At 37.1% G+C, this 26981-nt stretch overlaps 1 protein-coding gene across 6 annotated transcripts in view; it reads right to left on the reverse strand.

Moving 5' to 3' along the window:
• The window catches only part of LOC117421311 (inactive ubiquitin carboxyl-terminal hydrolase 53-like), a 68049-nt gene that overhangs the window by 7804 nt on the left and 33264 nt on the right, over positions 1 to 26981 (reverse strand). For all 6 annotated transcript variants that reach the window (XM_059031033.1, XM_059031023.1, XM_059031038.1 and 3 more), the window contains 7 exons: positions 24847 to 24993; positions 19496 to 19645; positions 18960 to 19125; positions 16286 to 16432; positions 14952 to 15089; positions 9461 to 10178; positions 7366 to 7430 (listed from right to left, as the gene is read on the reverse strand). In XM_059031033.1, the coding sequence (XP_058887016.1) occupies positions 7366 to 7430; positions 9461 to 10178; positions 14952 to 15089; positions 16286 to 16432; positions 18960 to 19125; positions 19496 to 19645; positions 24847 to 24993 (1531 nt within the window). The remainder of the gene's footprint in view (positions 1 to 7365; positions 7431 to 9460; positions 10179 to 14951; positions 15090 to 16285; positions 16433 to 18959; positions 19126 to 19495; positions 19646 to 24846; positions 24994 to 26981) is intronic.

The raw sequence follows: 26981 nt of genomic DNA on the forward strand, positions 1-26981 counted from the left end.
AACATACTGCATGTTCAAGATAGTGAAAATCATTCTCCTCATGAACTCAAGTATAGCCACCTACTGGTATTAACATTACATTTAAAACAGCCACTTCACATATCACTCCACTGCAAATAGAATCACTTGTTATTGTCTGTTACAATCTCTTTGACACTCAATCTGAAAACCTAACGCCCCCAGCAATCATGTTATACTGTAGATCAGCTAATAAATCAGGACACACATCTGAACTGAAGTGTACAGTAGGCAAAATGAATCCCCAATCCAGATGTCAATCTTGAAATTAAGTTAGCAATTTAGCATTTCTTCATATAGCTGTGAAAAAGCTTATTGTAAAGAGTGTTTAACTTCCACATCAATAAGCAATAGCAAAACAATGGCACCATTCAGGCATATGGAGGCAGCAGAGGTTTACATGCACAGACAAGGCAGACTGTCATAAAGTACAGAAACACACACACACACACTCTCTCTAACACCAGGAGGTTTGCGCACAGTAAATTCCAACTTTATAAATAGAGGTGTTATTTCTTTCCTGCTGACCTAGGGATCCATGCATGGCTAAAAGCTGAGAGTGAGCCTATTGGGAATCTTGGCGCAAGTCTCATATAACCCTAAATATGGCTGAGGCTGATACTTGTTTTGGAAGAAACTTGAAGAAAAGCATGAAGTTACTGTTAGGGTGCCAACATGCTGCAAACAATAAATAAAAAGATAACATGACCCAACTGCAAACTTGGAGGCAGGATCAATTCTACTTATTAGGACTTATGTTCCCCAAGATGCCAGATTGTTTTGGCATCGTTTTCTACATATCACAGAAGGAACAGAAGAACAACCCTGACCTTTAAATGCTGTCTTGTGAATTTATGAGTGGGCCCTTGCAAATATCTGTTGACGTGCTCATTGTTCAAAGACTGACAGAACCAGGGAGATTTTCCTGTCATTGGGATTAGAATGCAATTCATAACAGTACCGGTGCAGGAAAAAGCTCTTTTAAAACAACTTGCGTTTCCCATTTTAAAAAGAAATAACTTGTCAAGTACAAGATCACATAGAAAACTACAAAATATATACATTTTGGCAGATCTGTGCACATTATATAAAACTAACCTTGTAAACTGTCTCAAAAGACATGTACCAGAGGTGGTTTTAAAATGGTGGAACCCCCGTCATGTTGACATAAAAAGCTATTTTTAACAGCTTCCTGGTATTAAAATTGATTTAACAGTTCCTTAATGGATTTTCCCTATTGAAATCAGCAGGGATCTCTCTGCCATGTGGTTGGTGCTAACATATCTAGTATTAACAAGCTGCAAACTAATTTGCTACAACCAGTTAATACAGGAAGCAAATGGGAAATAAAGCTAATGTGGTAGCTTAAGCCTGAAACAGCAGACAGTAACTTTCTTAACATGTGTCATATTGTGAGATTTGGCATTGATTTATAGTACTGGAAAAATCTGCATGTGAAAATCTTAAATTATATAATAAAGATATGATACTAAACCTGTGTACTGTGATGTCACTGTGGCTAGCAAAAACATTGTGGTCTTTCTACATAACCATTTGTGTTCCATTATAATAGAAGTATAAATTTTGATATTCAGTGTTCAAATTTCATGATTGATATCCATTAAGAAAAACACATTCATGTTAAATTTCAAAAACTTTTGCCTTAAAATGGAATGCAAATAAAACGATAAGATATACATAATAAATAAGTATGTTTTTCTTTGTTGCCTAAGACAATATTTCTGCATTAATAATACAACACAGACTGTATTATTAAACACTGTCCTTTCCAGTTCACTACATCAAGTCACAGCACTTACATAAATCTCCTTCAATTAGGGTGAAATAGATTTCCTAGCTCTAACAATCCTCCAAAACCAGTTTATTAAAATGTGCAAGAGGGTAGATGTGAGCCATTTCATTTTCTAGCTAGTGGGCACAGCTGGGCGTCACAACCAGTTTATCCTTTCTGTGAGGACACATTGTATCATTTCTGGGAATCTGCTGTGCTTTTTAAATAGTAACCGCAGATTAACCTGCAAAGGCTCTGTGTTATTGTTTTTGTAGGCTGACTGACCAGACAGACAGTCTGCTCATTGTGACACCACTTACAAAGCAAGAGAGCAGCTTTGCAGTGGATCATCCACTCTCGCTCCTATACCATTTCAGAGATATAGTCCCAGATATTCGAAAGGTTTGTGCACTGCAGAGAGGGTTCTGAGCGTCGCAAATGACCGTTATGCACAAATGCGCAAAATGTGTCATATTCTAAACCTCTTTTTGCGTGCCACAATCCGTTCTGCGCTGCGCACAAATATAATGTATGCATAGCACAATTTGGCGGGAGTGGCCGACAATTTGCGAGATCCTGCCATGTTAGAAAATATGCGCCAAGCACAAAATAACGCTTTTAAAAAGCAAGCCTTAACTCTGCGCACATCACTCCAGCACTCCCTCATCCAGTCACTGAAGTGAAATGCAGGCGTTTTCCGAGGTACTACAACAATGGAAAACACCCAGCGATCATATAAGGTTCCGTCCACATCTATATAATGATTATATTCAAAAGAACGATTGTGATAGCAGCATCGCTGGTTTTAATACGTTTAAAAAATAAACAGGGAAGCTGCAATCATGATCGTTCTTTTGGACCAAAAGAAAACTAAATCACTTTCCCAAGCATGCTTTCTTGGTGCTGAAAGAATAACTCCCAAAACAGCATGAAGAGTACAGCACGGTATCATAGTACATACCGTCGGTGTGTAACATAGACCGAGCCGGCAGATACTAAACTACCTGTATAATGCAGGAAAGCTTTACTTTAATAGACACATATCGCAGTATATCAACCCTAGAACAATCAAACAAGAGTTTTCACCTCCTTACCTTGCATTCACATAGATTTCAATATCAAAGACACTGCTTATACAGTAGTAGGCTAGGCTACTGATTACTGTATTGGTCAATTTTGTCTGCATTTTGAATTCCATTTTGAGCACCCAGTTCCAATCGAAGTGCCAATGCCGTTTAGCAAACTCCAGTCGCTTACGTTTGTTGGTTGCTCTCAATAAAGGCTTTTTTTCTGGCAACCCTTCCAATAGCCTATTGGCATGGAGGTGGCATCTAATTGTAGATTTGGAGACTTGGTGACCCCAAGATGCAACTAAGTTCTGTAATTCTCCAACTGTGGCCCTTGGATTTCCCTTTGCCTCCTGAACCATCTGTCTCACTGTGCGTGGGGGCAAGATACACTTGCGTCCTCTACCAGGCAAGTTTACCACTGTTCCACTGTTTTGAACTTCTTAATTATTGCCCTAATAGTGGCAAGTGGTATATTTAGTTTTTTAGCTATTGTTTTGTACCCATTGCCTGGTTTATGAAGGTCAACAACCATTTGTCTCTTTTCATTTGTGAGTTATTTGCCTTTCCCCATGGTGATGGATGACAAATGGATTTCATATGCGAGTTACCTCATTTTTATACCCCAGTGAAACAGGAAGCCATGGAAGGCCACAATACAGTTCCTTAAGACTGAGATGAACTTAAAGTAGAATGTTAATGCAGATTTAATTTTGTTTGATTTTATTTATAAGAATCTTTAGGGGTGCCAATAATTCTGACACCTATCTTTTTGAGAAAAAATGTATTACTTGTTAAGAAAAAACTTTTTCTCTGAGCAATTGTATTAGAATAAAAGAATATGGTTTTCCCATATATGAGCATAAAATATAGCTCATTACCTGTGTTGTTTATTTTATACAACCTTTTTTGCTCATCTTTACCAAGGGTGCCAATAATTTTGGAGGTGACTGTAAAATATATATATTCCTAACTATCTATGAAAAAAAAGTCCCTTTAGTTCTAGATCATTTCATAAACATTCAAATTTTGAAAAAAAGCACCTTAAAAATCTATGTCATCTAGTCTCAATAATTTGAAAACAAAACTTTCAGTCTCAGCTCCTTGTCAGCAGAACTTTCAAAGTGCAAATTAATCAGCAATGCTTGATTTGTTTGGGCCAACCTACCTGCCGAGTTCCTTCAAAAACTGTGTGCAAGTGTACCTAGAAGAATTGATGCTGTTTTGAAGGCAAAGGGTGGTCACACCAAATATTGATTTGATGTAGATTTTTCTTCTGTTCACTCACTTTGCATTTTGTTAATTGATAAATATAAACTATTAACATGTCTATTTTTGAAAGCATTCTTACTTTACAGCATTTTTTCACACCTGCCTAAAACTTTTGCACAGTACTGTATATATACAGTATATACATACATTATATATATATAGACACACACACACATACATATATATATACACACACATACATATATACATATACACACTTATATATCTTCCTTAAGATGGAAGATGTTGATGGTGATGTCTAGCGCTTGGAAGCAGCCCTTCAAGGTGGGGCTCCAAGAGCTCCAAGGGTATCTATGCCAATGTTCACCACTTTAGTCTTTCCTCCCCATGTTCTCTCTAATTCCATTCTCACGGCTTGGTATTTGAAGATCCTTTCTTCCTTTCTCTGCCATATTTTCATCCCAGGGGCAAGCAATGTGTATGGTGGAAATCTTCTGTGGGTTTGATCCTGAAACCTTCTGGATGAGTAGGATATCAGGCTCTCTAGCTTCGACAGGTTTATCCAGTCACAAGATGAAGTCCCAGAGGATCTTCGCTCTCTCATTTTCTGTGACTGGCACAGATTTGTGTTCCCACCAGTGTTGTCCTCTGGCCACAGAAATCCCAGTGAAGGGCACTGCCTACTTAATTGTGTCTTTCACAGTACACACCTTGTGCCATCAATGGAAAGACCCTGACAATATATCGGAAATCAGAATTGGCCCAATAAAATCAAAATCGGTGCATCCCTAGTACAAGTAGTAGTAGTTTTGCTTTTTTAAAAAAAAATACATTTCATTGATATTACATTTAAAAATTGTTGCTTGGTGTCCAAGACCAAACCAGCATATGAATATTAGATATAGTTCACTTTTCTATTGCCTGCAGGTACAGTATTTAGAGAAAAAAACAAGTTTTTACCTGACCCACACCGATACCTAGACTTGAATAAGTAAATATATAATTTCAGTTTAGTTTGTTTATGGTATTAGCAGTATGTATGCAGCTTAAACTGTGCTTGGGAATACAAAGCGAGATGTACAGAATATCCAGATGCCAGATGTTTTTTGGGGGGGGGGGGGGGGGGAGGGACATCATTATTTCCTGACAGGTGGAAATGTATTCAGCGATATAAACATCTGTAACAAACACACATAATGCAATGTGTAAGAGCATACTGAATCTACAGTGCCTTGCGAAAGTATTCGGCCCCCTTGAACTTTGCGACCTTTTGCCACATTTCAGGCTTCAAACATAAAGATATGAAACTGTAATTTTTTGTGAAGAATCAACAACAAGTGGGACACAATCATGAAGTGGAATGAAATTTATTGGATATTTCAAACTTTTTTAACAAATAAAAAACTGAAAAATTGGGCGTGCAAAATTATTCAGCCCCTTTACTTTCAGTGCAGCAAACTCTCTCCAGAAGTTCAGTGAGGATCTCTGAATGATCCAATGTTGACCTAAATGACTAATGATGATAAATAGAATCCACCTGTGTGTAATCAAGTCTCCGTATAAATGCACCTGCACTGTGATAGTCTCAGAGGTCCGTTTAAAGCGCAGAGAGCATCATGAAGAACAAGGAACACACCAGGCAGGTCCGAGATACTGTTGTGGAGAAGTTTAAAGCCGGATTTGGATACAAAAAGATTTCCCAAGCTTTAAACATCCCAAGGAGCACTGTGCAAGCGATAATATTGAAATGGAAGGAGTATCAGACCACTGCAAATCTACCAAGACCTGGCCGTCCCTCTAAACTTTCAGCTCATACAAGGAGAAGACTGATCAGAGATGCAGCTAAGAGGCCCATGATCACTCTGGATGAACTGCAGAGATCTACAGCTGAGGTGGGAGACTCTGTCCATAGGACAACAATCAGTCGTATACTGCACAAATCTGGCCTTTATGGAAGAGTGGCAAGAAGAAAGCCATTTCTTAAAGATATCCATAAAAAGTGTCGTTTACAGTTTGCCACAAGCCACCTGGGAGACACACCAAACATGTGGAAGAAGGTGCTCTGGTCAGATGAAACCAAAATCGAACTTTTTGGCAACAATGCAAAACGTTATGTTTGGCGTAAAAGCAACACAGCTCATCACCCTGAACACACCATCCCCACTGTCAAACATGGTGGTGGCAGCATCATGGTTTGGGCCTGCTTTTCTTCAGCAGGGACAGGGAAGATGGTTAAAATTGATGGGAAGATGGATGGAGCCAAATACAGGACCATTCTGGAAGAAAACCTGATGGAGTCTGCAAAAGACCTGAGACTGGGACGGAGATTTGTCTTCCAACAAGACAATGATCCAAAACATAAAGCAAAATCTACAATGGAATGGTTCACAAATAAACATATCCAGGTGTTAGAATGGCCAAGTCAAAGTCCAGACCTGAATCCAATCGAGAATCTGTGGAAAGAACTGAAAACTGCTGTTCACAAATGCTCTCCATCCAACCTCACTGAGCTCGAGCTGTTTTGCAAGGAGGAATGGGCAAAAATTTCAGTCTCTCGATGTGCAAAACTGATAGAGACATACCCCAAGCGACTTGCAGCTGTAATCGCAGCAAAAGGTGGCGCTACAAAGTATTAACTTAAGGGGGCTGAATAATTTAGCACGCCCAATTTTTCAGTTTTTTATTTGTTAAAGAAGTTTGAAATATCCAATAAATTTCGTTCCACTTCATGATTGTGTCCCACTTGTTGTTGATTCTTCACAAAAAATTACAGTTTCATATCTTTATGTTTGAAGCCTGAAATGTGGCAAAAGGTCGCAAAGTTCAAGGGGGCCGAATACTTTCGCAAGGCACTGTAGGTGAATGATTTTGTTTTAAACAGTTCTTTTTTTGTGTTTTTGCAGTCTGGTGATGATCAAAGACTCAGAGCATTCACTGTAGCTACAGTCTCAGAGGTTGTCTGGATGTGCTCTCTTGTGTGCACTGGAAAACAAAGCATGTCTAACATATATAGTTAGTCCCTCGTTGAAACAAAAATCTTCCCCGCTTTGGCATTTCTCTGGAATCACTTAAAAAAGGATAGCTGCTATTGTTCCACTCAGACATTAACCATTGTTTATTATTACTGCTTCCTTCTGGTATCTGTAAAAACTAGCCGATTCATATGTTCAAAAGACTGCACCAGAAGTACACCAGAGCAAATTGATTTTTACAAAAAAAGGCTGTGTGGAAAAAAAGTGAAATTGAATAACTTACCATAAGAAACAGAGGAATGCATGTTGTCAGTCTGGAAATCAGCATTCATTGGCTGGAGTTGGTCCCTAAAATAAATAGTTGTCAAACGATTGAGAGATTATATATATATATATATATATATATATATATATATATATATATATATATATATATATATATATATATATATATAATTTTTTTTTTTTTTTAATGGATTAATGTTTGTTGTCAGCAATTATTTTCTTCTGGTCACTGAGATTAATGGAGTGGTAGGGATAGTAATGCACAGTCAATATTAGAAACAACACCCCCCCTCCACCCCCTTCCCTTCCCTTCCAATTCAATACTCCCTGCCTTATAAAAGATCAAATACATCAACATTAAAAATTATTTGGCACATACTGTATTTGTTATACAGGTAGTGGACAAAAAAATGGAAACACCAATGTAAAGTCACTTAATAGGGCGTTGGGCCACTATGGTATCCCGCTCTGTGGAGTTCTCTGCGGACCGTTTTTGATGAAACTGGCTGCTCGTGCCCCAGGTTGAAATTTGCAGTCAATTGATCTGCAGTTGCTCGCCTGTTTTGCCATGCACTTCAAATTAATGCACGGATATCACGATCCTGGAGTATGCGCTTCCGCCCGCTGTTGCCCTTTGCTGATGATGTCGGAGTTCCATGCCGACATCACCTTAGACACCGTTGCTCGTGCAAGTTGAGCTGTCCTGGTCACTGAAGCTCCTCCCAAACGCGCCCCAACAATCACCCCTCTTTCAAAGTCACTGAGGTCTCCTCTTGCAGCCATGCTAGCCATAATTATAGGCAACCAGGCCTGTCCAGCATTTTTATACATGACCCTAAGCATGCTGGGATGTTATTTGCTTAACGCATGAGCCACACCTGTGTAAGCCCTTGCTTTCAGTATACTTGGTCTCTCATTTACCCAGGTGTTTCCATTTTTTGTCCACTACCTGTATTTCCTTGCGAGAGAAATTATTTTTTTTAAATCTTATTATTATTATTATTATTCATTTCTTAGCAGACGCCCTTATCCAGGGCAACATACAATTGTTACAAGATATCACATTATACATTATTTCACATTATACAGTTATCACATTATTTTTACATACAATTGCCCATTTATACAGTTGGGTTTTTACTGGAGCAATCTAGGTAAAGTACCTTGCTCAAGGGTACAACAGCAGTGTCCCCCACTGGGGATTGAACCCACAACCCTCCGGTCAAGAATCCAGTGCCCTAACCACTACTCCACACTGCTGCTTATATTGTATGTTGGATGTTACTATTTTAATTTATAATCCAATTTCTAACTGTGTCACATTTTATAATGTTTATATCCCTTTTTCTGAGAAATGTTATGCGACTGTTTTGTTTAACCAGTCATTTAATATTTTTTCTATTTAATCTAGATTTAATGATCTATATTTGTACTATTGTATATTTTTATAATGTACAAAACCTTTCATAATACTACAATAAAAACTAAAATAAAAAAATAAAAAACACAAAAAAAACCACAAGGACATATTCATACTATAGTACAGTACAGTAGGTCCCATAGATAATCTCTCTGGTACTGTGGAAAACGTGTGTAACTCGAGGCACGTCACGGTATACCACGATTATTGTACGGTGCAGCTTAAAGTGTCAAGTCAATATTTTATATTTCCAACAGAGTGCACAGAAGAACCTTTAGGAATTTGATGGGCTGTATACAGTTGTACATTTGCACTTCAATGGAAAGACTCCCTGCACTCTGATTTGCTGAGCTAGAGGGATATAATCCCTGGTATATGCTCTCATAATTTGTAACAGCATGCCGTTTAAAGTAAATTTCAACCTTTTTAATAACATGTTAATTAAAAGAATGGGTAAGTCAAAACTTAAAAATACAAGCACTTTGGAGATGTCTACCAACACTGTACAGGTAGTACAGAGATGAGTACTGTCGGGCAGAAAGATGGTCAAACATACTTTTAGTTTTAAACAGATTATTAATCTGAAACTGGGGAGTTTTTCCATTGGTTCTGTGCATGAATACTCACAATTATAGTCCTGTAATAAAATAAATAAATAAAAATCACAACTTACCTGGAATGCTTAGCCTCTGGAATACATTTCAGCTCCTTAGATTTAAAGTTTTCTACAACGGGAGAGTCAAGGTTAGTGGAGCCATTGCTTAGTCTGTCGCTGCTCTCATACCCAGATTCAGTCCTCTGCATCTGGCAGTTGTCATTGCGGACCTTAAGGTTCACCCCACCCTTTGTTTTTTCTTTGTCAGTGTTCCCTTTGCCTTCGGATTCCAGCGAGCTCTTGCTTCCCGTTTCCTGTTTCAGCTCATCCTCGTAGATGGTCATTAGACTCTTCTGCTTCCGTTCCTCCTTCGGCCAGTGGTTAAAGAGGTGCTCTCTGTCGTACTGCGTGCTCTCATTTTCATTTGGGAGCTTGCGTCTTGGGCTGTGCTGCCGTTTTTCAGTAACGTTGAAAATACTGTCGACATTGAGAGTTTCTCGTATGGGCTTCCAGGCTCTGCTCTTGTTCCGGCTCCCACCACGCCTCTCTCTAGACTCCAGGCTGCTGTCTGTGTCGTAACCACTGGTAAACTCATTCCGGGACTTGCTGTGGGTTGGGAGGCCTGGCAGTACCTGTACCCTACTGGCTGGCAACCTGGGTTCAAGAGAAGATCGGGCCTGACAGGAAGACCCTTTTCCCTGGCTACTGTACAACCGTTGGTCTATATATTGTTTAAATCCATTTTCTGTAGGTGGTGAGGCAGACTTACAGTACGGCCTGCTGTCTGGAAACATATCTGCAGGCAAAGTAAAAACAAGTGTCAGATGCTTATATGAAAGCCTCTTCATTCAGAGGTTAAAACAATGCGGCAGTAAAAAGGATGACATTTATTTTACAACACCAGTAAAGTAACTTAGAATACAGCTGTGCACCAGATCCGAGGACAAAAACCCAAAGTGTGCCGTCTGTACACAGGGGTGGAAATAAAACGCCTATTGTATAACAGTTTCACCCATTCCAGGTTTTAATATACGCTTGATTAGCCAGTTTGCATGTAACCAGCTCAGGTGTGTCTTATTAAACTCCAACTGCTATGCAATTATTTCCATCACTGTATACAGCAGAAGTCAAAAGATCACAAGACCTCATTATAGTAGCCATAGTAGGTTAAAGGTCATGAAGCTGGTATCTTAAATGTTTGAGATACTAGCAGGTAAAATTGAGATGGCGTGGAATTACAGAAAATGCAATCTCCCCTCACAGGGTTGCTTAATTATTACTAACTATACGGTCAGTGATTAAAAAATAAGAATAAAATAATGTCTTGAAAGCGTGATTTTACATTATTTTTCTCCTAAGCAATACAAAGTGGCAGACAGAATACGTTAACACAGGAAACTCAAAATCAACCCTAAGAAAAGCAGATTGAAAATTATGCACTATAATTTCTAACGTTATTGTTGAAAAGGATGTCTTTGAATCAAATACCAGACATTTTATGAGTAATTTTTTTTTTGCAGCGATTCGTTTTTGGGAGCATAGTTAGCTATCTCTATATATATACAGTACTGTGCAAAAGTTTTAGGCAGGTGTGAAAAAATGCTGTAAAGTAAGAATGCTTTCAAAAATAGACATGTTAATAGTTTATAATTATCAATTAACAAAATGCAAAGTAAGTGAACAGAAGAAAATTCTACATCAAATCAATATTTGGTGTGAGCACCCTTTGCCTTCAAAACAGCATCAATTCTTCTAGGTACACTTGCACACAGTTTTTGAAGGAACTCGGCAGGTAGGTTGGCCCAAACATCTTGGAGAACTAACTACAGTTCTTCTGTGGATTTAGGCAGCCTCAGTTGCTTCTCTCCCTTCATGTAATCCCAGACAGACTCGATGATGTTGAGATCAGGGCTCTGTGGGGGCCATACCATCACTTCCAGGACTCCTTGTTCTTCTTTACGCTGAAGATAGTTCTTAATGACTTTCGCTGTATGTTTGGGGTCGTTGTCATGCTGCACAATAAATTTGGGGCCAATCAGATGCCTCTCTGATGGTATTGCAAGACGGATAAGTATCTGCCTGCACTTCTCAGCATTGAGGAGACCAATAATTCTGACCAAATCCCCAACTCCATTTGCAGAAATGCAGCCCCAAACTTGCAAGGAACCTCCACCATGCTTCACTGTTGCCTGCAGACACCCATTCGTGTACCGCTCTCCAGCCCTTCGGCAAACAAACTGCCTTCTGCTACAGCCAAATATTTCAAATTTTGACTCATCAGTCCAGAGCACCTGCTGCCATTTTTCTGCACCCCAGTTCCTGTGTTTTCGTGCATAGTTGAGTCGCTTGGCCTTGTTTCCACGTCGGAGGTATGGCTTTTTGGCCGCAAGTCTTCCATGAAGGCCACTTCTGACCAGACTTCTCCGGACAGTAGATGGGTGTACCAGGGTCCCACTGTTTTCTGCCAATTCATCTTCCGATTGCGAAGGGAAGTAAGCATGATGTGTCTTTCATCTGCTGCAGTAAGTTTCCTTGGCCGACCACTGCGTCTACGGTCCTCAACGTTGCCCGTTTCTTTGTGCTTCTTCAAAAGAGCTTGGACAGCACATCTGGAAACCCCTGTCTGCCTTGAAATTTCTGCCTGGGAGAGACCTTGCTGATGCAGTATAACTACCTTGTGTCTTGTTGCTGTGCTCAGTCTTGCCACGGTGTATGACTTTTGACAGTAAACTGTCTTCAGCAACCTCACCTTGTTAGCTGAGTTTGGCTGTTCCTCATCCAATTTTTGGACCTCCTACACAGCTGTTTCTGTTTCAGTTAACGATTGTGTTTCAACCTACATATTGAATTGATGATCATTAGCACCTGTTTGGTATAATTGTTTAATCATACACCTGACTATATGCCTACAAAATCCCTGACTTTGTGCAAGTGTACCTAGAAGAATTGATGCTGTTTTGAAGGGTGGTCACACCAAATATGGATTTGATTTAGATTTTTCTTCTGTTCACTCACTTTGCATTTAGTTAATTGATAAATATAATCTATTAACATGTCTATTTTTGAAAGCATTCTTACTTTACAGCATTTTTTCACACCTGCCTAAAACTTTTGCACAGTACTGTGTGTATATATATATATATATATATATATATATATATATATATATATATATATAGATATATAGATGTATATATATATATATATATATATATATATATATATATATATATATATATATATATATATATATATAATGAAGTACTGAAAATCCGGTTCAAAGTACTATATATACTCGTACAGTAGATACAGCTGAAATACAGCAGCTGTCAATCTTAAATTGGCATGGCTTATCTTAAAGAAGTACAATCTTCTTAAGAAAGCTAACAATGTGTTATAATTGTGTTGCTTTTATTTTTAACCATCTTAGAACTGTAAAACAAAGTTTGAAAACACTGAAGCTGCAACAATAAGTACACAGTGTGGTTACTGAACCGCAGATGGGCTGGACAGATCTGGTTAATTTATAATGGGGCCAAAAATACCAGTCTTTACAATGTTTGTGTCTCGAGTGGCAATGTCTGAGTTTTGAGTTTATGTTTCTTAAAAATCATAAATAATTACACAACTATTTATTATCTGTTGGCTGAGGGGTTTGACGGTAGGTAATGCAGAATGGGTCTGAGCTTAGACATGCATTGCTGTTAGACTCACGGCTATAAATAGTTTTGAATTTTTCCAAATCAGGGGGGCTTTAAATGTTGAAATCCAGTGGTTTGTGTTTTTTTTTTTATTTGTATTTGTTGTTGTTCTAATGTTTTGTATTGCAGAACTCACACATGTTGTGATATTCAGAATGGAAACTGTTTTATAAGCCAGACCCATTTGCTTTTTAGAGTATTGTTGGGGGGGGTGGGATCTCTTGCTGTCTCTTTTCAACCATTATAAAATGACAGATATTAATAGCGTGTCACGGAATGTACAGGGATTGAATTCTCAAAACGTACAAAAGTACCTTTTTGCATTGCAGAGTATCTATAGCCTTATTACAAGAAACACCTTAAATCTTGTGATGTCCACCATTTTCAAAAGATTCATTTTTAGAATTGCAGCCTGTTCCTGTGCCACAAACAAAACTAAGGATGTACTTATCCTTATTCATAGACAATTGCAGTTACTTATTGAAGGATCTGGAGGTGACAATCAAATTATACATTTTAAACTTATTCATAGAGCTTACGTAACCCTGTACAGATGCTTCCAAATTATAATACCCTGCATGGAACTACTGTAAACGTGCTACACTTGGCACCAGTATGCATATGTTCTGGGACTGTCCCATCATTGTGTCTTTTTGGAGCTATGCAGCTTTGGTGTTCTCTAAATTGACTGGTTCAGTCAGTAGCTGAATCTTGCTATTTTTACTTAATGATGACTCATTGGTTAATCTTTCTTAAACTCGGTGTAGAACTCTACCTGCTGGCCTTACAGCCACTAAAACGTCAATTGTGCAGCTTTGTATAACAACAGATATAACTCTGCCCACTCTTGTTCAGGGATATTGTTCATTAAGGCTCTGTCCACATTACCGTTTTATAACCAGGTTAAGGGTTCAAACCCAGTTTAAAAGTGCTTAACTCGATTTCCATCCGCACTAAAAACAGTTCATAACCGAGTTCGACAACCGAATTTGAAACCTACTCAGGAGGTAGTTTTGAACTCGGTTGTCAGCATAACTGGGTTAGATAAACTGGTTTAACTGTAGTCTGGACGTGAACCGCGTTCGGGTCTGGTTACACAGTATCCTCCGATATCCCCTAGTGCTTTGCATAGTACGTTACCATAATTCCCCTGGTTACATGAGACGCCATAGCTTAGAAACAGGTCCTATACTGTGTGTACATACGGACGAGAATAAAGAAAAGACAAGACAAGACCGAATTAAAATACAGGAGGATTTATACTTGTCATAATATTGCATCGGTACAGTCAGATATGTTAATATACTGTAGTACACAAAACTTAAAATGGGACAAAAACACACTTTAAATTATCTTAGATCACATCTATATTAGTATATTAGCAAGTTAAGGTCCTCATTTCACCTTATCTGCCCCAGATTTTCCCTTTGTGCAAATGCCCATCTAATTTATTTACTATGGCGTGGACAGGGCCTTAACGTGGACCCCAGCCAGCCTGTATGTGCCGAGACTAACAATGGTAGAGACGTGGAGTTTAGCCTGCTGCCCTGGCTGACCTTATTATGCAATGACTGGTTTATATAATTTCCTCTTATTATTATTTATGTATTAATTTTGTGCGGGCTCTGGTTTCTCTGTATGTAATTTTCTTAATTTGTATGATTCCGAATGTATCGTGTGTGCTCAAATAAAACCAATTGATCACAAAAAAAATAAAAAAAAAAAAGTAGACACCTATGATCTCAAACAGAATTTCATATACAATAGTTGTATAAACACTATGCCTAGGATTCTAGGCTGAAGTAAATTAAAAGGTTTAAAAAGAACCTGGGTATTGACAATACATTATTTTTTGGAGCTGAACCTACCTGTGTGTCTACCAGAGTCCTGTCTTCTCTGACCTCTTTCAAATTCCTTCTTCTGCGATCTGACCTCTCCTGCTTTCTGTGCACATTCTTTGGAGATTTCTCTGAATTTACTCTTTGGATCACCAGGGATGATTTTCACTAGAAATCAAAAATTATAGTACAGTTAAATAAAACTGTAACCCAAACTAGGTCAAGATCATAACCCCCCAACCCCCTACCTCGGGCGATAGAGACATTGTGGAACATTACTATTATTTAGTCATTTAGCAGAGTCTTTTATCCAAAGCAACTTACAGAGACTAGGGGGTGAACTATACATCACAACTGCTGCTGCAAGGTCACTTACAATAGGACCTCGGTTTTACATCTCATCCAAAGAACGGAGCACAAGGAGGTTAAGTGACTTGCTCTGGGTCACACACACAGTGAGTCAGTGGCTGAGCTGGGATTGAACCTGGAACCTCCTGGTAACAAGCCCCTTTCTCAAACCGCTGGACCACCAAACCTCCTATGCCATGCTGGCTGAGAAAGTTGGGTAATTTGGGTTGGGAAATCCCATCTCCAACCTTGCGGAAAGGTGTGGATTTACTTGGGAATGTAACAGTAATCTACAGCTATAATTTGTTTTGATGCATAGCCGTATCTACCTGTTGTTATTCTTTAAATTTGGAAAGTTTTTTGCACTTATGCGTCCAGTGTAGTAGTGTATCAGTAGTGTAATATTCTGGTTCACTATGGACTTTGTAAAGAATAAAATAATTAAACAATGTATCCCAAGAAATAGAAGCTTACAGTTCCATGGGTTATTCAGAAATAAGTCACAACCCCTGACTGATTGACAGGCTTTTAAAATGAGATGGTTGTGTCTAAAAGGTTAAAGGCAAAACAATAAAAAGTTATGGTAATTCTCAACGCAAGTCAACCAAACATCACATGCAAAAATCTAACCATTACAAGTTATTTTTTTTGTGTCAGATTACATTAGGAATCCATTTATCTGTAGATTTTGCTACATTAAGGGAAACAAGTCTGTACCTTTTGAATGCACTTTAAGCATCACCATTAGCATGTATGTGTTGTCGAACTCATAAACATAAACTAATTAGTAGTTTAAAAACACACTGGAAAAAACAGAACAATTTTTGCTTTAAAAGAAAATAAAAAAAGACCTAAAGCGACTTTTAACATTTCCTTGGAAGAATAGAGCAGTTGTTATGCTAACCACCAGTGTTCCATGGTGTAAAACATGTGCTGTTATAACAGGTACAATGCACTGAAATATTTCAATATGTTTCAGTACAGTCACCTACCTCCTATTATTTTCTTTCTCCTACCTTGCACTCGGCCACCATTTGTTTGTCCATTCCCACTGCTGGATCCTGAACTTGAAGTGTGCTGCAATTTCTGTTTGAAGCTGCTTTGGTTTGAAAATGGCCCAATTCCATTTTCATTTTGAAGATATAGCTTCTTAGCTGTTATATCTGCAATTCAAAAAGAGGTTACTATAGTTACAGGACCTTCCATGAGTCAGAGTAGCAAATTCAATTCATTTCAATTTGCCTACTTCATCAGGCCAAAATCCACATAGATACATGAGATTTTCAGAAAATAAATATCATGAAGACCTTAGAGTGGAGAAAAGCATTTTCAGTTTTGACCATATGTATTGACACCATGTGGTTTAGGATTGTGTACTCGGTCACTTATTTAGCTATCCTAATGATCTGTTTGCAAATTAATTAAAAGACCTCAGGAGGGGTACCCTGATAAATGGGAACGGTAATCCAAACAGTTTACAGCACATAGCAACACGATCATAGCAAATTAATTAGAACAAAATGGTGTCCAAACCTGTGCTTAAAGTAGCATTTGTTTTCAATTTGCTAACCCTCTTTTTTTCTGAACAGGAAAACAAAAAAAAAAGAAATCCTCAGTAAAAGCCAAACCTCACAGTAAATCAATGGTTGGCCCACACGGTTTTCCATGAGGGCATCTTAGGACAGCTGGCAAATTTCAAATTCAATAAAAAACACACCAAACAAAAATAAGGTTTTCACGAAGTGACAGGAACCAATATATCAGTTACAGTACATTCAGAAAAAGTGATGCTGGTGCAATATACCCATCATGGTTGTCTTAAAATGTAAACTTCCCCATTTACTCTACTGGTTACTATTTAACCAATTATATATATACTTATATATATCTATATCTATATCTATATATATCTATATCTATATACATATATATCTATATATATATACATATATATCTATATATCTATATATCTATATATCTATATATATATATATATATATATATATATACACACACAAACATACACACAGACGTGCTCAAATTTGTTGGTACCCCTCCACAAAAAACGAAGAATGCACAATTTTCTCTGAAATAACTTGAAACTGACAAAAGTAATTGGCATCCATCATTGTTTATTCCATATTTAATAGAAATCAGACTTTGCTTTTGATTTTTTATTCAATATAATATTGTAAATAATAAAACAAATGAAAATGGCATGGACAAAAATGATGGGACCGCGAACCTAATATTTTGTTGCACAACCTTTAGAGGCAATCACTGCAATAGTTTGGCCCACTCTTCCTGAGCAAACTGCTCCAGCTGTTTCAGGTTTGATGGGTGCCTTCTCCAGACTGCAAGTTTCAGCTCTTTCCATAGATGTTCGATAGGATTCAGATCAGGACTCATAGAAAGCCACTTCAGAATAGTCCAATGTTTTGTTCTTATCCATTCTTGGGTGCTTTTAGCTGTGTGTTTTGGGTCATTATCCTGTTGGAGGACCCATGACCTGCGACTGAGACAGAGCTTTCTGACACTGGGCAGTACGTTTCGCTCCAGAATGCCTTGATAGTCTTGAGATTTCATTGTGCCCTGCACAGATTCAAGGCACCCTGTGCCAGGCGCAGCAAAGCAGCCCCAAAACATAACCGAGCCTCCTCCATGTTTCACTGTAGGTATGGTGTTATTTTCTTTGAAAGCTTCATTTTTTCGTCTATGAACATAGAGCTGATGTGACTTGCCAAAAAGCTCCAGTTTTGACTCATCTGTCCAAAGGACATTCTCCCAGAAGGATTGTGGCTTGTCAATATGCATTTTAGCAAATTCCAGTCTGGCTTTTTTATGTTTTTCTGTCAAAAGTGGAGTCCTCCTGGGTCTTCTTCCATGGAGCCCACTTTCGCTCAAAAAGCGACGGATGGTGCAATCACAAACTGACATACCTTCACCTTGGAGTTCAGCTTGTATCTCTTTGGCAGTTATCCTTGGTTCTTTTTCTACCATTCGCACTATCCTTCTGTTCAATCTGGGGTCGATTTTCCTCTTGCGGCCGTGCCCAGGGAGGTTGGCTACAGTTCCATGGACCTTAAACTTCTTAATAATATTTGCAACTGTTGTCACAGGAACATCAAGCTGCTTGGAGATGGTCTTGTAGCCTTTACCTTTACCATGCTTGTCTATTATTTTCTTTCTGATCTCCTCAGACAACTCTCTCCTTTGCTTTCTCTGGTCCATGTTCAGTGTGGTGCACACAATGATACCAAACAGCACAGTGACTACTTTTCTCCATTTAAATAGGCTGAATGACTGATTACAAGAATGGAGACATGTGTGATACTAATTAAAGAAACAAATGAGTTTGAAATATCACTATAATCCAATTATTTATCATCTTTTCTAAGGGGTACCAACAAATGTGTCCAGGCCATTTTAGAATATCTTTGTAGAATAAGCAATAATTCATTTCTTTTCACAGCTTCTTTGCTTTATTCTATGACATACCAAAGGCATGCAAGTATACATGATAAAATAGCTTTTAATTTCATCACTTTTCAGGAGGAATGAAGCATTATTTCAATGAGCTGTAAGGGTACCAACAAATTTGAGCACGTCTGTGTGTGTATATATATATATATATATATATATATATATAAAATGCATTACCTCAGAGTATAAGAGTATATATAAACTCACCTGAAAGGTCCCCATTTAGAGATTTATAATGAGACCACAAAGTGGCCTGCTGGAGTGCATCCTCTGTGGATACTGCAGTTCCTTCAGGGTTAGCATAGAAAAGGAGAAGTGGCTGGAAGTGGCCTCGTATGCATTTAGTAACCACATCTTTCCATTTGGATCCAACCTAAGAAAAAAAAAAAAAAAGTATATATAAAAGCAGGATTTATTTTTCTAATTAACTGGTTTTGTTAAAGAAACCACAACACTAATTATGTGAAACATATCTGTCAATTTCAGCATACAAAGGGCACACTGTCCGCAAGCCCTGTTCTCATACATCAGAGCACAGACTGCAGAGTGAGCTTTGATCTATCTTTACAGAATGTTAACTTTCTTTATATCCGTTTTTCCTTCCATTTGAAAAAATTCCAGGCATCCTGCCTGAAATGACCTCAAATCTAATGGAAAACAGTGATGGTGCTGAATCAAGGCAAGAGATCAAAGCAGATACACTTGCAGCACGTTTTTTAGTTACAGCAGACATTTCTACTTACTTCTTTAACAGTGGCATCATCAAAGAAGACCCACTTGGAAGATTTGGTATGATAAGCAAAGGCACAGTAGTGTCTACTGGAGTAGCAGATCATTCCAACAAGGTGCAGTTCACTCCTTTTTGCCTGCTCATCTGTGACTCTGTAGAAAAGCTGCATGGCACAAGGGAAAATACTGTGCATTTAGACATTAGTACATAGCCACTGTGCAAAACATCTACCCCTCGTTATATCGCCCCTTGCTGTACTGCACATTCGAATATATCGCGGTCCTGGAGTTGGCTCCCCATTTTTACAGTCTAACTGTGCATGCCTTAGCTGCAATATACATAGGCAATTTCACTTAGAATTACGGTTTGTTTTATTTCGTACAGAACATCAAACAAAAATATAGAAAAACAATTAAAAACAAAAGCATTAATATTGTACTGTTATCATATACACACGCATTGCACAATAACACAAAGCAAATTAAATATATACTTGCTGAAGCGGTTTTTATTTTAGCCAATGAGGTGTTCACTTGTGGCAGCAATGCACAAGCAAAAGTCATAGGGCAGTGACATCAGCTCCCTAGCAACAAGCCTCCTATGTTGGGAATGGATTCTTTCAAAGCAGGGAGTTTGGGAAAGGAGAGGAAGACTCATAAAATTAATTGGAGACTTAAGTTGATTAGAAGCAATTACCCTCCGCAGTACCAATTAAAATGGTGTGCTGTTTTTTATACAAAAAATGAAAAAAGCGGGTTGCGTAGAGGATTTATATTGGGCCCTGACACCCCCGATAAAACGAGAGAGTGGTTCTATAGTATTTGTTAGCCTATTTGTTTTTCTATGCGTCTCTCGCATACCTTGCCTATACAGTATGTAAATTATAACAATACGCGCAAGATGTATTAGACCTTGTTGTTTTTTTCCTATCTTCCCGATTCACTTGAAATATAGTAGTGAGGAATTTTCCCATTAAATACAAGACTTCAAAAACAGTTTATTATTTTATCAGGATGCACCATTATTAATACAAATGTTTTTTTTAAATGTCGAAATAAATTAGCGGATATACCGTATTAACAAAACTAAAAACATTAGACCAGCGAATAAATAATTTGCACAAGTTTATAACTAATGTCGTGCAAAAGACAGTCACGTCCCTGTAAAAGACACTTTATATTCCAAACCATTTTGTAATCTTACTGTAACTAAACTTATCAGCACACAGTATTTCAACCAGTTACGATATATTTCAAATGGGAAGTTTTGGCACACACTGTGCCAATAAAAGAGTAGGCGCTAAAATGGGTAAATCTTTGTGTTACAACCTTGCCTGGGGTCCTCCCCACAATTTAAAACTATTTTGTGGTCCTTAACTTTAAAGGGCACTGTGGTTTACAGTGCGCAGGTGTTGAGGTGATGCAGTGCAACGCAATGAGAGACAAAACGCAGTTCACAGTTTCAACAGCTCTTTATTTGGCTGGGTTGCTTGGTTGGAACAGTAAATAATAATAACTGGCACTACACACCAATGTGTATTGCACAGTTAAAAACCACGGGGTTCAGTCCCGAAATAATAAAACACGACTATAACACACACAACACAAACACGATCACAAGTCCAGAGTGAGTGCTCTTAGTGCAAGTGGTGAAATACAGTTTATCGTGCACAGAGATGAAGTCTAGTTCGGGTTCGGTGCTGGCGCCAAGCGACAGCTCCCGGATAGTTTTGCCGTCTAACAATGAGAAACAATACAATTAATAGACTGACCGGAGAAAACAAAACACTCACGGTACGTTTATTCTCCTTCAGCTGTCTTTTCGTAACCATAACAAATTGGAACACATCCCCTGATATAACCTCAGTCACGTCCCCTTTGGTAGCGAGTGCAATTGCTTTTCTTCCAATCTGCGATTGCCACATCGCTGACCGCATTAAGGCAATGACTTCTGGTATTGTGACTCCGGCCCCTTTCTGGATGTCTGACTTCCAACTTTCTCTAGAATGAATTGCCAACCCATCCAGTCCGAGGCACACTGTTCCTGTTATACAACGCCTTCACAGGTCTGGAGGGAGATTTATGACTTGGATTCACTCGCTCTGTCACAGGCACTTATTGAAACAGTGTGTGCTATAATGTATAGTAACTGACTGAAATGCTGTATGCCAATAAGCGTCCTATTGAGGGAAGGACCTTTTAATGCTTTTAATATGTGGAGAGCACCCTAGGCAGAGAGAATTATAGGCAACATACCACAAAGCTTTAACAATTTTAGCACATATTGTTTAATTGGCACACTTTATGCCAAAACTTCCCATTGAAATACCATGTGCTGATACTGAAGTGTCATATTGAGTTAAGGACCCTTTCTACCCCTTTATTTTTTTAAACCACTGTCACTGGTGAAAAAGAACAATGTGGCAGAAATACAAAAAATAAGAAACAAATAATAATAAATCAGAAACTTAATAAAAAAAAAAAATGTTGGGATCCAATGCTCGTACACTTTGTGCTGCTTTATTTTTATAAAAATATCCTGAATAAGCGACTGTCCCAATTAAACAGGAGGCATTTGAGACGACCTTAGGTCACACTTTTTTGTTTCTAACTGAAAAGAAAAATAAAATCACATCACATTATGACTAAATGTTAAATACATACTTTAAAATATGAGTCTTTTTTTTTTTTGTATTCCAATTAAACAAAGTGACATCCCAATTAAACCACATAAACAGCATTGGGAAAAACCGTCTCCCAGAGTTATATCCCATTTAAGCAGAAATCCCGATTATCAGTATCCTGATTAGGTGCTGCCGACTGTAGTCTGAGGTTGCAATTGAGCTATCACTGCCGTCTAGACATTGTCAAATTTTAATGCCTAAGAAATGTGTGATATACTGAATACAGTGCCACTCATGAGCCTCAATTTCTCTTAAAATGTAACAAGATTAATAGTCAATGTAATCAAATGTACAGTGTTATCTTGTAGTTTCGCGCTACTAAAAACCAACGTTATTTGCTCAATTATATTTTCCTCTTAGGTTCCTGTATGTAACCACAGCAAAACAGCAAAGTCATTATCTTTGTTTAATGAATTGCATGAGGGTGAAAATATGTTTAAAAATAAATGGTTTATGATATTTATTTCACTTTAATAACAACTGAAACTGCCCTTAACAGAGTGTGAACTAAAGCCTTTTATTTTGAAATCTGAAGTGAATTTCTGTTATTAACCTGAACTATAACTAGAATTTATGCAAATCTATGAAAACTTCCACTAGGCTAAGTAAACACATCTATACTACACAGCCCACATCTATAAATTCCATTAACCAACAAGTCAAAAGTCAATGAAGATATCGATTTTTTCCAACCTGGGTAGGGACTGGGACCAGTGATTCATATATGATGCTGTCTGATTTGTAGGGAATGTATGTAGACAATTTGTGGACTAACAAACTGGGTTAGAATAAGATGGAGGAAAACACACAGGACACTGGCACATTCTTCCCTTCTGGCACTGGAGCTGATCTGCCCTGCCTGATCTTTCTTGTGGCAGCCCCAAGCGACATGGCGGAACACAAACTAAACCTAGAAAGGCATGAACTCATTAGGGTGCAACGCTTGTACATTTGATGTGGTTATGCAACTGCAGACTTACAAGGATAAGCCACTAGATTATTACTCACATTTACAGAAACTGTATTAAAAAAAAAAAAAAAAAGAAAAGAAACAGGGAACAGACACGGATTCAAAATGTATCCACAAATTATATTATTACTCACAAATAAATAAATAAAATAAAAAGGAGTTCAGCATGTTATGAATCTTCAGTCATTTCACAAATTACATTTCCATTTTATTATACTATTTATAATACATTTTCCACTTTGAAGCCATGTCCAAATGAAACTGCACATTTATACTTACTAAAAAATAACATATTTAGTTGATGAGCATGTTTTTTTTTTCAGTCACTACAAACCAGCCCCTTTGCAACTGTAAATCAGACTAATTTACCAGCAGAATCTGGCAACCAAGGTTTTTTTTCTGGTTGTTAAATCAGTCTATTTTAATCAAGTACATTTAACTGTTCTGTAGCCACTCATTATTTGTGTTTAAAGTGTCTGTTCTTGTTTATTGCATAAAATTGATTGTACGCTACACTACCATGTCAATTTTTTTGAGGAGACTCCGTTCAATTAAACTCTTGTAAAAGTGTTGATTGTAAAACAAGTTCACTTTAGTTTTTTCTCCTGTAACTTGATTGAGACTGATTTTTTTTTTTTTTTAATTGAAATTGTAAAATAATAATAATAATAATAATAATAATAATAATAATAATAATAATAATAATAATAATTTAATTTAAACCGAACACTAACTGCGAGTGAAGTTAAATTGATTTAATTAAATCATAATTAAGAGTAAACTATTTGCAAAGCATGTTATAACATTTTTTCAACAAGTCATTAAGATTTGAAATCTTAATGACTTGGGAAAAGCAATTTAACTGAACTCACTTTTTGTGTTCAGTTTAAATTAAAAATAAGGAGCTGCCATTTTATTTTATTTTTACATTGAGTTTTACAATCAATGCTTTTCCAAGAATTTAGTTAAGAAACGGATTCGGCTCAATATAACATTAAAGGGACATCATGTGACCAAAAATAAACAAACTATGAGCCCTAGTTATCCTGTATGATTGTCTGCTTATGTTTTTGTTTCAAAACAAGTATGTTAGTAACATACACCCCAGCACAGCTGTAAATACAAAACAACATCCACATGTAAAAATGTGAGACATAGACATGACAGATTTTTCCAAGATGCAAAACATTTTTTGTAAGGCTACCACGAACAACGATTCTTGATACAATGTTATAAAATGTGTTTTATGTTTATTAGAAATAATACTTACATCGGGAATTAACAGGTATTTTGTGCAAATGAAAGATGAGTGGCCATTGCTATGGCTATAGTAAGAGGCACCCCAAGAGTGTCCCTTTATAACTTTGAGCACACCTTAATCCTTTCCTGAACACTACCAGATTACTCTGGAACAGGGTGGTAGTGTTGTGATGTGGAAGAATGTTGACACAAGGTTAGTTAGTTCTGAGCCAAATTCAAACCCTGGCCAGGAGAGTGAACAAATACCTGTTCATTTTATGCTGAACTTGATTCTTAACTATCCATATTTTTACTTACTAAAACAGCTGTGTTTTCTCAAATAGATTCAAATAACAACAGATATACACAATGGTAAAACAAATTAAAAAAAAAAAAAATTAACTTTTTTTTTTTTTTTTTTATGAAAATCAAATTTAAAAAGCGATGGTTCCTTTCAATTCACTAGTCTTACCCCAGAGAGATATATATGTGGCCCAAGAGACCGAATAACCTCCTCAGTGAGATCAGAGTTCTCTGTGTCCCAAACGAAGCCAATGGTCACAATCTCTGGACAGTTCATCAGCACACGTTGGATTTTGATCCTCTGCCCACAGGTACTCTGGAAAGATAAAAGTATTGTTATTAGGGGTCTTACTGGGGGTGTAACCAGCTGTTGCTTTTTAAAAAAATACTGCAGAAAGAGTATTACATTAAGATTAAAAACACATATAATGAGATAATAAACTAATAAAATAAAATAAAAAATTCCAAAATATCGAATGTATTTCTTTAGTTCAGGTTTTCACTGTTCATTCCAAAAAAACAGACTAGATGTATTTTGTCCTGGATATTGGGTTATTTATTAGTTGTACTGAACTAAACTGAACTTGGGGGTGGGGGATATTTATATATATTAGCGCTGTGATCCTGGTTAGCGTCAGACCATTTCCAAAAGCAGCTTGAGAGACTAGAGGGTCTTGGTAGATTAACAGAGATCGGCAGTTCAGTCCCGTTACAGTTGCAGGAAGGTCAGGGCACACTGGGCTAGGTTCAAGTCCCTCTCACTGGTATGACAGCTTTCTATAGGCGGAGCTGAGCTCAAAACACAAAGTTTTCAGTCTAATCACTGTATGAAGCACACAGCTGTATCTTGTATTTATTAGGTTCTGTCATATACATTTGACAAGTTAGGACTCTCTGCAATACTCTCAAGCCAGCATTGTGCCAGCTTTCCTAAACTGAGCAGGATCACAAAATCCACACTATATAATATGAAAAACCCAAGTTCTCTGTGCTGCCGCATTGCTGTTGCATTGCTGCTTTGTGCAGGCTGCAGGGGGAGGATGTTCTACTGCACTGTCACTATAAATAGCACACAGGCTTACCCACTCAGCCTCACGTCACCATTGGTGAATGTGGCACGCTATTTTATTAAGTACCCATGGCATTTTATAGTATTTTCATTTTTCATTTTTCTATTTTACTTATCCTTTTTGCATATTGACTTTATTATAATACATTATACAGTATATTAACTATATTTATAATATCTATATTTTCTGAATATTTAATTCCTTACCAGTTACATATGCTATTATGTGTGCTTTGTATAATTCTGTATCACTGGTTCTGCTTCTAACCGAGGTCCTTTTTAGAAATTTATGGTTTAGAAATTACAGAAGGGGGTGGGGGGTGCAACTATAATTAACAAATAGAACAAATTATATATATATATATATATATATATATATATATATATTTATTTATTTATTATACACACAGAGTATAAATTATAAACACACAAATACAAAAATCACAGTTGCACACCTCTGGTAGTCATTTAAACTACCACAGCTTCTTCTTAAGTTTAACCTTCTATCTAAGTAAGGAATAAAATGTGTTTTTCAAGAAATGTTATCTATATCAACTTAAAACAATAAACAGTATTATTCTTTTGTGAATGTGGGACGGGGACGGATGACCAAACCTTTTCAAACAATAAATAAAAACTGAATGCAGTATAGTACGCCCTCATTAAACCGGGGGGCAAAACAGGTTTATTTATTTATTGCATTTATATAGCACTTTTTATACAGAAGTAGCACAAAGCACTGCACAGTACATAGCAGAAAAAAATAACAAACCACAATACATTTGTATAGCATGTCACACATACAACTGCCACAGTCAGACCATTTAAATAACAGTATATACACAAGAATACGAAAGCAGCAATTTTAAAGTTACACTAAAACCCACTAAGATAAGAAAGCCCTTTTATTTGTTGTCCAAAATAACGAGGTGTCCAATTTAAAAAGAAAAATTGCACGCACACACACATTTATAGACTTTAATTTATCATTTATTTTACATATATTGTATGTGTAATATACATATATATATATATATATATATATATATATATATATATATATATATATATATATATATATATATATATATATATATATATATATACACACACACACACATATATATATATATATATATATATATATATATATATAAATTGCACTGAAATAACACTGTGTTCTCTGTACACATTACATTATGTAAACAAATATGTACAGTAGGCCTATACAGTAC

This window comes from Acipenser ruthenus, chromosome 1 (genome assembly GCF_902713425.1).
Source record: "Acipenser ruthenus chromosome 1, fAciRut3.2 maternal haplotype, whole genome shotgun sequence".
Lineage (NCBI taxonomy): Eukaryota > Metazoa > Chordata > Actinopteri > Acipenseriformes > Acipenseridae > Acipenser > Acipenser ruthenus.